At 39.7% G+C, this 12,798-nt stretch overlaps 1 protein-coding gene across 2 annotated transcripts in view; it reads right to left on the bottom strand.

Moving 5' to 3' along the window:
- Positions 1-10,446, bottom strand: part of LOC115212304 (NSFL1 cofactor p47) — a 42,146-nt gene extending 31,700 nt beyond the window's left edge. For both annotated transcript variants that reach the window (XM_029781156.2, XM_029781157.2), the window contains exon 1: positions 10,291-10,446. In XM_029781156.2, coding sequence (XP_029637016.1) covers positions 10,291-10,395 — 105 coding nt within the window. In that variant the 5' untranslated portion in view covers positions 10,396-10,446. The remainder of the gene's footprint in view (positions 1-10,290) is intronic.
- Positions 10,447-12,798: the final 2,352 nt, after the last annotated feature.

The raw sequence follows: 12,798 nt of genomic DNA, 5'->3' as shown, positions 1-12,798 counted from the left end.
AAATGATCTGCAATACCAACTTCAGAAAGCCATCCAGTCACCTGATCACCTATAAATCCAGCAACCACACAAGTCAGATTGACTATTATCTCACCAAAAAGCGAGATTCATGGTTGTTCATAAATACAAAGACCTCCCCTGATGAAGGCTGTACCCCCCCAGCATAGATAAGTCATTAGCGACTTTAAATTTCAGGCCAGAAGGATTCCAAGGAGATGACTAGTCTGAAAAACGATTTGGAAGCTTAGGGATCCTTTAAATGATCAGAGATTTGGGGACATTCTAAGAAATTTAACAAGGAAGAGGAAGAACTACAGACTTGTAACATAGAGGGCAACTGGGAGTTCCTACGAGAAAGCTTGCTAAGTGCTACTGGTTCGAAGTCCCAGCCAGATCTAGGGTGACATGCTGGTAGGATGATGTTGTAGACAAAACCATGAGAGCGAAGAAACAGGCCTGGAAGCACTGGAAGAATGGAGGTGGCAGAGAACTGTATCAGGTTAGGGTTAGGGAAGGCACTTACCAACAAGTACACTTAGCCAAGGGAGAGGCAGAAAGGAGGAAGTTTGTCATTGTTCTGTGGCATGAGGAGCAGAGGCTTGAAGTGTTTCAGATCACGAGACAGCATATCAGAGAAAATCGTGACATGGTAGGAGAGAAGTGTGTTGACATGGATTATGCCTCGCTTGCAGTTAGTGAGTCTGCAAAGAAGGAGATTTGGAAGTGCCACTATGAAAGGTTGCTAAATGTAGAGAATGCATGGGAGAAGGAGAGGCTGCCTAGTGTGGACCAACAGAGAGGGCAGCTATCCAAATTGATAGTAGCTTGGTAGATTAAACAATCAAGGATATGAAGACAGGGAAAGCCCCCGGCCCATCAGGAGTCACTGCTGAGATGCTAAAAATATCTGGTAGAGTGGGGTATGGTCTAATCACCTGTCTAGTTAATCAGATTGTTCACGAAGAAGTCATATCCAATGACTGGTGTAGCAGACTGCCTAACAAAGCTGCATCAACAGAGGTGCTACTTCCTACAAACAGATCAGGGTTGCAGGAGCAAAAAAAAAACACCAACTGTGTAAGTCCATAGCCAACCCCTTGCCTTCAGTTCCAGCACCACTAGCGCCCAACCTACAGAAGAGCCTTTCCCAGCACACAACAGACTGATTGGCCACAGCCAGACATATCATGCCCATGTGATATCCTTAGTCATCATTGAAACGACAGACACTAACGTAGCTAGAGTGTGTGCTGCCCAGGGTGGCCCTTTCATTTGCCACTCTTGGACTCCTCAAAAAACACATATTGCCTATAGCAGTCCCAAAAGTGGTGCCCCTTTAAAAGTGCCGCCTGGGATGGACCATCCCTACCACCCTAGCTACGCTAGTGACGACAGATGAACTAATAATAATTTTTTGAAACCTGGAATGAAAGTTGAAGGGAATGCTTGTCCTTGTAGAAAAAGATATGGATTCAAAGAATTGTGTGGCTATCACAGAAACCACATGATAATCCTTTCTACTGTAGGCACAAGGCCTGAAAATTTAGGGGGGATAGTCTATTACTTCTACCCCAGTGTGTAACTGGTACTTATTTTATCAACCCGGTACGGATGAAAGGCAAAGTTGACCTCGGCGGAATTTGAACTCAGAATGTAGCAGCAGATGAAATACAGCTAAACATTTCACCCAGTGTGCTAACAATTCTGCCAGCTCACCACCTTCATCAAATTACATAATAATCCAATACAGAAAAGTATAATACATAATGTCCATGAAGCTAAAATCCAGAAGATCTGATCAATGAAATTAGTTCCTGAGGAGTATTGTTGAGTCTCGTCAACACCGTTATATCCTTCTTTGAACCCACTGTATAAGCCAGTTTATAACGTGGACTTAGAACAAGGTTATAACAATACCTATTTCTTTACTACCCATAAGGGGCTAAACACAGAGGGGACGAAAAAGGACAGACACACGGATTAAGTCAATTACATCAACCCCAGTGCGTAACTGGTACTTATTTAATCGACCTCGAAAGGATGAAGGGCAAAGTCGGCCTTGGCGGAATTTGAACTCAGAATGTAACGGCAGACGAAATACGGCTACACATTTCGCCCGGCGTGCTAACGTTTCTGCCAGCTCACCGGTTATAACAATACCAATATAAATCAGAAACAACACATAACAAATAATATCTTTTATCAACGACTTCTACAACTGTCTTCACAAAGCACATGCACGCACCACACTATCCCTCACTGACAGTGCACATGCGCCTGTACATAGTTTAGGACAGTTGATTTGCTATCCCACAGGGGTCTCAGGATTTCACCACAAGTATATAAACCATAAAATGTCAGGAGACATGGGAAACAAATATATTTATTTAACTACTAGATATCCTTAGGATTACAGCTGTTTCAAAGCCTCCTTCATGTTATAATAATTCCAGTGCGGAATAAATTATGCTTACATGTTTGCATGAATATGCTTGCTATGCATTATACAATACAATTCATCATCATCATCGTTTAACATCTGTTTTTCAAGCTGGCATGAGTTGGATGGTTTGACTGGGATCTGGAGAGCCAGCAGCTGCACCAAGCTCTAATCTGATCTGGCAGATCTACAGCTGTTTCTACAGCTGGATACCCTTCCTAATGCCAACCACTCTGAGAGTGTAGTGGGTGCTTTTTACATGCCACTGGCACAGGGTGTACTAGCACGGGAGCCAGTCAGGGGGTACTGGCATCGGCCACATTCAGATGGTGCTTTTTACATGCCACCAGCATGGGAGCCAGTCAGGCGGATCTGTCTTCGACCATGTTCGCATGGTGCATTTTACATGTCACGGGCACGGGAGCCAGTCATGGAGTACTGGCATCGGCCATGTTCAGATAGTACTTTTTACATACCACCGGCACAAGAGCCAGTCAGGTGGATCTATCTTCAACCATGTTCGGATGGTGCTTTTTACATGCCACTGGCATAGGGGCCAGTCAGGCAGTCCTGGTAGCGATCACATTCGGATAGTGCTTTTTACATACCACTAGCACGGGAGCCAGTCAGGCAGACCTGACATCAACCACGTTCGGATGATGCTTTTTACGTGCCACCGGTACAAGAGCCAGTCAGGGTGCACTGGCCACAGCTTTGATATTGGTTTTACTTGACTCAACAGGTCTTCTCGAACATATTATATCACCCGACATGTCAGGGGTATTCATATATTCACAAATCAAAACTTGAATAATTAGTGTAACAATGATGTTCTGATAATCTGATGAGCTAGCTATATTTACAGTGATTTATAAATATACAGTTATATTGTATAATGCATAGCATGCATATTAAAGCATGTAAACATAATTAAAATTCACAATGCTGATGATAAGATTATTACTACATGAAGAACACTGTGAAACAGATGTAAGCCTAAGGATGCCAAGTGTTTAAACATATTCATCTCACATACTTTTTATGGTCTATACACACTCACACATACACACACACACACATATATATATATATATATATATATATATACATATTACTTTTAAGAAACACCCACATTGCTAGAAATAAGAGTTAAAATGCTCTGATGCTGCAGTTAACGCACACAAATGAAAACATATACACTACCTCTCATTCACTGGACAATGAACTTTGCTGTGAAGACCTATTTAGGCAAGTGTAAACAAACCAAAATCACTGACATGGCTGATAACAGTACCACCTGATTGGCACTAGTGCCAGTGGAACGTTAAAAGCACATCCGAGCGCGATCGTTGTTAGGGCCACGGATAGGCTCCCATGCCAGTGACACGTAAAAAACACCTTTTGAGTGTGGTTGTTGCCAGAACCGCCTGACTGGCCCTCATGCCACTAAACTCTCAGAGTGGTTGGCATTAGGAAGGGCATCCATCTGTAGAAACTTTGCCAGATCAGATTGAGCCTGGTGCAGCATTCTGGCTCACCATTCAAACCATCCAACCCATGCCAGCATGGTTTGGACCAGTCCTCAGTCAAACCATCCAACCCATGCTAGCATGGAAAGCGGATGATGATGATGATGATAACGAGCATTTTTCGGATAGATATGGTCCCTGTGAGTATATATGTTTTCATACATATTCTTTAACTCCAGCATTGGAGCATTTTAGCTCTTATTTCTAGCATTGTAGATGTTTCTTAACACCCTAGTCATATTTAGTAACAATTAAAAATTCTCCTTTTTGGTAAAACATTGCAACCTACTGTTTATATTAATTTTGCATATATATATATATATATATATATATATATATATATATACATACACACATGCACACATTTTTACATGTGTGTGTGTGTGAAATGTTTGTTGTTATGTTCAATTATAATAAAAACAATTTTACATTAATCTGATGGTTTACTCTATACTTTTGGAGAGAAAAGAATTTCTTAACCCTTTTGTTACTGTATTTCTGCTGAGATGCTGTTTCTTTCAATTATTTCAAATATAACAAAGAATTTGGTAAAATAACTTAGTTATCATTAAGCTAGTGTTAGGAACATAAATTGTGACTAAGGCTTGGTGGAAGATTTTAATTCAGTATTTATGAAAACAAGAGATTTGTACTACAGAGTCAGAGGAGGTTTCAGCTGGGTTGGCAACGAAAGGGTTAAACAAGAAAATAAGAATATTGTTGACAGTGACTTCAAAAGTAGCAGCCAAAGATGGCTTAGCTGACCAAAACTTACAAGTCACTATCAATAACATTCTTCATCATCATCTCTTAACGTCCGCTTTCCATGCTAACATGGGTTGAACGGTTTGACTGAGATCTGGAGAGCCAGAAGGTTGCACCAGGCTCCAATCTTGATCTGGAAGAGTTTCTATAGCTGGATGCCCTTCCAAATGCTAACCACTCCGAGAGTTTAGTGGGTGCTTTTTATGTGCCACTGGCACAGGGGGCAGTCAGGCAGGCCTGGCATCAATCACGTTTGGATAGTGCTTTTTATGTGCCACCGGCACGGGGGCCATTCAGTGGGTCCTGGCACCAGCCATGTTCAAATAGTGCTTTTCACATGCCATCAGTACGAGAGCTAATCAGGAGACACTGACGCACACACACATGTACACATACATACATACATACATACATACACACACACACACACATTATATATATATATTATATATATATATATATAATATATATATATACATACATATATACATAAGAATTATAGAAGCAATTAAGCACAATATAAAACCATAAAGGTAAAATATAATTGTCACTAGTTGTGACAGAGGGTGCTGAGTAGCACCTATATTGCTAGAAATAAGAGTTAAAACCCTTGCAGCAGCATAAATGCACATTTATATTCACTGACCATTCAAGCATGGCCAATACCAAACTGGCTCCCATGCTGGTGGCACATAAAAGACACCATTCAAATGTGATCAATACAAGTGCCACCCGACTGACTCCCATGTCGGTGGCACATAAAAAGCACCCACTACACTCTCAGAGTGGTTAGCGGAAGGGCATCCAGCTGTAGAAACCTTGCCGACTCAGATTGGAGCCTCATGAAGCCTCCTTGCCAGTCCACAGTCAAACTGTCCAACCCATACCAGCATGGAAAGAAGACGTTAAATGACAATGCTGATGATAGGGGAGATAACCGTCTAACCGTCCAATGAGCAAAATTAGAAACACTGGACTAGTTTCAATTGATTGTGAACTCCTCAGCAGTATCTACTCCACTGCTCTGAAAGTACAGCTAACACACACACACACCTCTTTTTTCACTCATTTACACGAATACACACACACACTTTTTTTTCACTCATTTACACATACACACACTTCTTTTTTCACTCACACACACACACTTCTTTTTCACTCATTTACACACACACACATTCATCATTTACCCAAGGAATGGAGTGAATAATTTTCCTAAGGTCAGCATTTACTGAAGCAAAACCAACTCTGAACCAAAATGAAAAACTGTTAAGTTCCCTGGATAAACAGTTACATTCATCACATTTTGTGACATTACAATTGGTTGTGTAAAAAAAAACACAAAAAATGACAGAATGTGTTCAAAACAAGAGTAACATTTTTAAGCAGTAAAGTTTTGTTATTTCTGGATTATTTTTGTGTTAGTTACAATTAGATAAAAATATCTCAATGAGAGGAAACTAAAACAGCAAACTTTGTCACCCTTTGTAGAATATGCCGAACAGTATAACCAGATATGAAATGGCTAATTTACTAAAATATGATAGTGCCAATGCAAAGAGAATTAATACCAAGTTGTAGCCTGTAGTTTTCTACAAAGAACTGAAAAAGATAATATCAGGGCTTAAAGAAGGTAAAATGAAAACTCAGATTTCTGAATGGTGCTAATGACTGGAAAATCATCATCATCATCTAATGCTTGTTTTCTATGCTGGGCTAAACAGTTTTTCAAGGGCTGGCAAGTCAGAAGACTGCACCAAGGTCTACTGCCTGCTTTAGCATGGTTTCCATGCCTGGATGCCCTTCCTAATGCCAACCACTTTAGGGTTAGGGTGGCACCAACAGCAGTGAGGCCATCAAATGCCTTGCAAGAGAAAGGCCCCCTCAACTGAGATGGGGAAGAGATTTGAGGAAGGTGGCTGCATGCCAGGTGATGAGAAGTGAAAGTATGAATAGAGGGACAGCTAAAGATGTTTTGCTGTAGAGGAGATACATGGCAACCCTGTTGGGGAGAGAGTGAGAAGACGATGGTGAAGATACATATCAAGGTACAAACAATTGGACAGGGTGGAGTGAGCAAGGAGTTCATAAGAGTGCAAAAGAGAGTGGGAGACAAAAAAGGAGAAGGGGAATGCAATGAGTGGTAGGGTAGCAATGATACAAGGAGAGTGAGAGAGATGAGAAAGTGGCATTGCGCTGGAGAAGCATGAAGAGACAAGCATAGGGCGCAATGAGATGTAGTTTGGGTTATTGGGGGTATGCAGTGAAAGCAATACACTAAGCAGGACTATAGTTGCTGTACACCCACTCTCATTCCGTTACATAATTAGAAGAATTATTTGACCCAATATTAATTAAAATATTCAAACAGATGAAACTATTTCTCTATAATATAAATCCATTTTATCACTCCAAACACAATTTCTATCATATATTCATGATGATGATGATGATGAATATATGACAGAAATTGTGTTCTTATATAACTATGTATGTGTAAATATATTTTGGATGTGTGGTTGAGTTTGCCTTGCAATTATGTTGTTTCAGTTTCAGTGTGTATGTGCCTCTTTGTTTCAACATTACAGGGTAGTTCTAAATGAGAGTCACTGCCATACAGTTAGTATCATTCTATCCTATTTTCTACGAAAACGTATCAAGTCATGGGGAAATATTACTTTACTTAGAAACAAGGAATGGTGATAGAAAGGACATTTGGATATAGCAAACCTGACTCAAAGAATTCCATCTGACCCATAAAAACATGGAAACGTGGACTTAAAACTACATTGGTGCTGCCATAACTGGCTCCTGTACCAGTGGCACGTAAGAAGCACCCACTACACTCTTGGAGTGGTTGGCATTAGGAAGGGCATCTAGCAGTAGAAACATTGCCAGATCAGATTAGAGCCTGGTGCAGCCACTAGCTCTCCAGACCTCCATCAAAGCGTCCAGCCCATGCCACCATGGAAAACAGATGTTAAACGATGATGATGATGATGTAGGTGGAGAACACATAATACACAACGCTTCCAGAACTGTTTTGCTGAGGTGGGTGGATCTTCTCAAGAACCTCATATCACCAGACATCTCAGTCCATTCGATTCCAATGAGGTTCAACATCTTGAGATTGACCCTCCTACTACTTCATCTCATTTCTTAGCGGGGGTTTCTCTCTTCCACAGATTCCACCCACTTTAAAAGATTGGCACTTCTTTATACAGCTGTCCTCATCCATACACATTACATGATCAAACAATTATAATCTTTTCTCTTGCATGTTACATTTGATTCCTCTTATGCCTAACCTTTCTTTCAACACATAGGAAGCTGTCATGCTTCAAAACTGAGACATTAATAACAAAACAACATCCTTACCTTATGACATAGTCTAAAATGATAGTGACTTAGGAGAGTAACATAGAGTGGGCACCTAAAGGGAAGGGTTCCCAACCTTTTCACTATCAAAGACCCCTTTTATTTAAATGAGTTTTCCCACAGACCCCTTTTAATATGCTTATCCTTATGTGTGCATATATATACATATAAAAATAGATAAATGGTACAAGGCACCAAAATTTACTGGAAAATAGCAATCAATACAAATATGACGCTATTGTATAGCTTCACTGCGTATTTTGGTGCCTTGTACCATTTATCTATTTTTATATGTATAATTCTACCCTTATGGGGCTATCTTTTACTGGAAAGTAATACATTTATTATATATATATATATATATATATATATATATATATATAAAGATTTTTCACTTCCCGAGCATTATACTAATACATGTTTGTTGTTTAAACCACCTGTCTTCGTCTTTTGTCGAATTCTCCCCCTATATATATATATGAAATTTTGAATTTACTTCATTGACTCCCAGTACTACCTTTGCAGACCACCTGGGGTCCGTGGAGCACAGATTGGGAACCACTGGTCTAAACTGTGTAGGAGTTCAGGGATCATCTAGAGTACAACAATGAAAGTGTAGAGTGCTTCAATTAGAAATGGGGTGTTTTGGGGTTATAACTAGGACTACAATGTCTATTTGGGTGGTATTTGGACTAAGGAAAATTAGTAGTGCAATAATTTACAAGAGAAGTAGGAGAGAAGTGAAAGTAAAATCGTATTTAAACGACTGTATAATGCGGTTATATACTGATTTCGAAGACTGGCACAGGGCCAGCAATTTCAGGGCAGGGAGTAAGCTGATTACATCGACTTCAGTGTTCAACTGATTACTTATTTTATCGATTCTGAAAGGTTGAAAGGTAAAGTAGACTTCGGCGTCATTTGAACTCAGAACCTAAAGACGGATAAAATACCGCTAAGCATTTTGCCCGACATGCTAACATTTCTACCAGCTCACCGCCTTATATGTGAGAAATATTGAAACTTAGAACGAAGAATATTCTGCAATTAGAAAACCAACAGTTGTTGCAAGGTTGAGGTGGTCACACTTGCACCCAAATAAGTGAGATGGCTGCGTAGACAACAAGAGTAAACAAACGTGATACAGTGTTCGTTATAAGAACCGAAACGTTCCCTATTAATATCAGTGCGACTTGGAAGCGATTCTTTCGGAAGGTATCGCAAATAGTTACGATCTACAGTCGACAGCTGATATGAAAAATAATACACGACACTACGACAATACCTCGCTATTAAAAAAACGCAAGTACGTAGTAATGAAAATAGTTTTTTGTTCTTTTTTCAATTCATTTATGATTAATTTATTTAATCTTGGTTTGATATAATGCTTTCACTGTTGGATACATCACATTAATTTGGTTTTTCCTTGATAAGCAGACCAAATATTTTGTTGAAATATATATAATCAAACAGTATCTATGATGTCCTTCTCTGCTTTATAAATGACGGCTTTTGTCTAATGAATTTTTTTTATCCAATTGGTGTTTTGTCTGGATCTCAGACATACACACACAATATATATATATATATATATATATATATATATATATATATATAATCACCGTGATCGACCAGGCTATCAGATGTTGCTACACATCGCTGGTCACAATGCGCTTCGCATTGTTTTAGCCTTCAAATGATGCCACCCCGCTGGCTAAGCGAGCAGGCCAATATATTATATATATATATATATATATATGAGATTAGAGAGATTGAGTGATTGATTAATTGGTTCGATACGATAATCTATTTCCATTTTACTTTTGGTAAAGTACTCAATCCAGTACTGGTCTTACCTTAGTCGCCTCTCGTTTAATAACATTATACACACACACACACACACAGACGAGCACACACAATACAATCTATGTGTGAATATATATAAACACACACGTATAAAGGTATAACCTCTCTCTCTCTCTCTCTCTCTCTCTATATATATATATATATATATGGAGAAAGAGAGAGAGAGACGTATAAGCATCGACCCTGCACACACATTCATACATTTAGACAATAGAAGATACGTTGGAATGAAAATGATTTAAAAACCAAAGATATTATCCATATAATACTTCAATTTTTGTACGGTATATATAACAAAAAATATATAAATACTTCTAAATCCCATGATGAAGATTCAAGGAAGAATTTGGCTCGATCTCTGTCTACTTCAGTGACTTTAATAAATTGCTCCACCAAAGATTCCTGACCGGGATCCATGTTGAATTTGTTGCAGAAACAGAAGAGCTCTCTAATCTTGCTGACTCATTTCGTACGAGTTATCTACCCTTCAGTTAAGAAGTGAAAGTAAAATCTACGTCGAGAATACGATTATATAATAGTTGGAAAGGTTGGCGTAAGGCCAGCAGTTTTGAGAAAGGGAAAAAGTCGATAACGTCGTCCTTAGAGCTCAACTGGAGCTTATTTTATCGACTTCGAATAGATGAAAGCCAGAGTAGATCTCGGGAAATGTGAACTCCGAATGTAAAGACGGACGAAATGCTTATTTCTTTATTGCCCACAGGGGGCTAAACATAGCGGGGACAAATAAGGACAGACAGAGGGATTAATTCGATTATATCGACCCCAGTGCGTAACTCTGTACTTAATTTATCGACCCCGAAAGGATGAAAGGCAAAGACGACCTCGGCGGAATTTGAACTTAGAACGTAGCGGCAGACGAAATACCTATTTCCTTACTACCCACAGGGGGCTAAACACAGAGGGGGACAAACAAAAACAGACAAACGGATTAAGTCGATTATATCGACCCCAGTGTGTAACTGGTACTTATTTTATCGACTTCGAAAAGATGAAAGCAAAAGTAGATCTCGGGAAATGTGAACTCAGAATGTAAAGGCGGACGAAATGCTGTTAAGTAATTTGCCCGGGTTACTAACGTTTCTCTTAGCTCGCTGCTTTGATGCGGTTATATATTGACTAGCAGTATCGCTCGGGTTTGTTTCGACCCTTTAGAATTGAAATTTTTGAAAAGTAAAAATTTTGCATTATGTAGCTTGTGAACATTTTTCTGGTTGAAATACACCCAAAAATGGCGACACAGCAGTCAAAAAATCGTAAAAACTAGGGATTTTCATAGAAAAAAAAGCACCTTTTTGATGTAAATAATTTTTGGTGTTAACATGGTCCGATTTTAATTTTTTCCTACGGAAGGAAGAGCAAGCCTTCTATCATACTCTCAATTTTGGTCAACTTGCACCGCAGGGTCTTGGAGGAGATAGTGTTAGTTGAAGGCTACCAAACCTGCCATACACAGACAACTTCAGCTTTATATAGGTAGAGATTTCAAATGTTGGCACAAGACCAGCAATTTTGAGGAGGTGATAAGTCGATCACATCGACCCTAGTGTTCAAATGGTGCTTATATATGGCTGAAGCGGGAAGACCAAAAATGGCTTGAAAGTCATAACATGCTGGCGGGAAATAACATCACTAGGTGAGACAAGCTTACCTCGTGTAGAGAATGTGCGGGCTAAGACTACACACCTTCACTAGTCAGCTAAGGTGAGACAGTGTCATGTGACAACTTGCTAGGGCTGCCTGCTGGAGCCTAGCGTCAGGTATTTAAAGGGAAAATTTGACAAGTCAGTCAGTCACTCGCTGACGATACATCGAAGAGGTCAGGGAATAGAAGGAAGAAGAAGAAAGAAGACATGTACACAACACCAGAGCTGAAGACACCTCTGAAAGCGGGGGCTCCGCCATGTCAAAACGGTAGAGGAGTAGGGGCCGAAACCGGATGTGGTTCCTCCTGATGATGTCTTGAGCTAACTTGATCCTATAAAGGAGCTGTTGTGGTAGCAGACCACGAAATACGGTTGTAATTCCTCCTATCGAAAGTGGACTTGGGAGGAATTTGAACCCTGAACATAAAGATGGACAAAATGTCGCTAAGCGTTTTGCCCATGCTAATGATTCTGCCAGCTCGCCACCCTAACACAGTTGTATATTAATCTTTCATCTTGTTTGTCATTGGACTTCGGCCATGCTGGGGCACCGCCTTGAAAGATTTTAGTCAATGAATCAACCCCAAGCACTTTTTTATTCTTTTTTAACACTTCATACTTTTCCTATCGGTTTCTTTTGTGCAACTACTAAGTTACACAAATTACCGGTACTACTTAAGAACAGTGGTCCCGGTGCGCGCACTCGCGTACTCGTGCATCCGCACTAGCTAGTTGATCCTACAACAACTACCTAGCAAAGTAAATAAAACACAAAATAAATAATTATTTTACACAAAGTAAATAATTTTTGTTAAACAAAGTAAATAAAGCACAAAAACTACAAAGTAAGGAGCAACTAGTCATGACTAGCTAGCACGAGTATGCGAGTGTACACATCGGGACCGCTGTTCTCAAGTAGTACCCAAATAACCTACACCGGTTGTCAAAAGCTGGGGAGTCTAATACAAACACAAGGACACATTTTTTTTCTTTTATTTGTTTCGCTCATTTGACTGCGGCCATGTTAGAGCATCACCTTTACTTGAACAAATGACCCAGGACTTATTCTTTGTAAGCCTAGTACTTATTCTATCGGTCTCTATTAACGAACCGCTAAGTTACGGGGGTGTAAACACACTAACATTGATTGTCAAGC

This window comes from Octopus sinensis, linkage group LG5, assembly GCF_006345805.1.
Source record: "Octopus sinensis linkage group LG5, ASM634580v1, whole genome shotgun sequence".
In the NCBI taxonomy this organism is placed as follows: domain Eukaryota; kingdom Metazoa; phylum Mollusca; class Cephalopoda; order Octopoda; family Octopodidae; genus Octopus; species Octopus sinensis.
The sequence above is the reverse complement of the archived record's forward strand: the minus strand, read 5'-3'. Positions and strand labels throughout refer to the sequence as shown.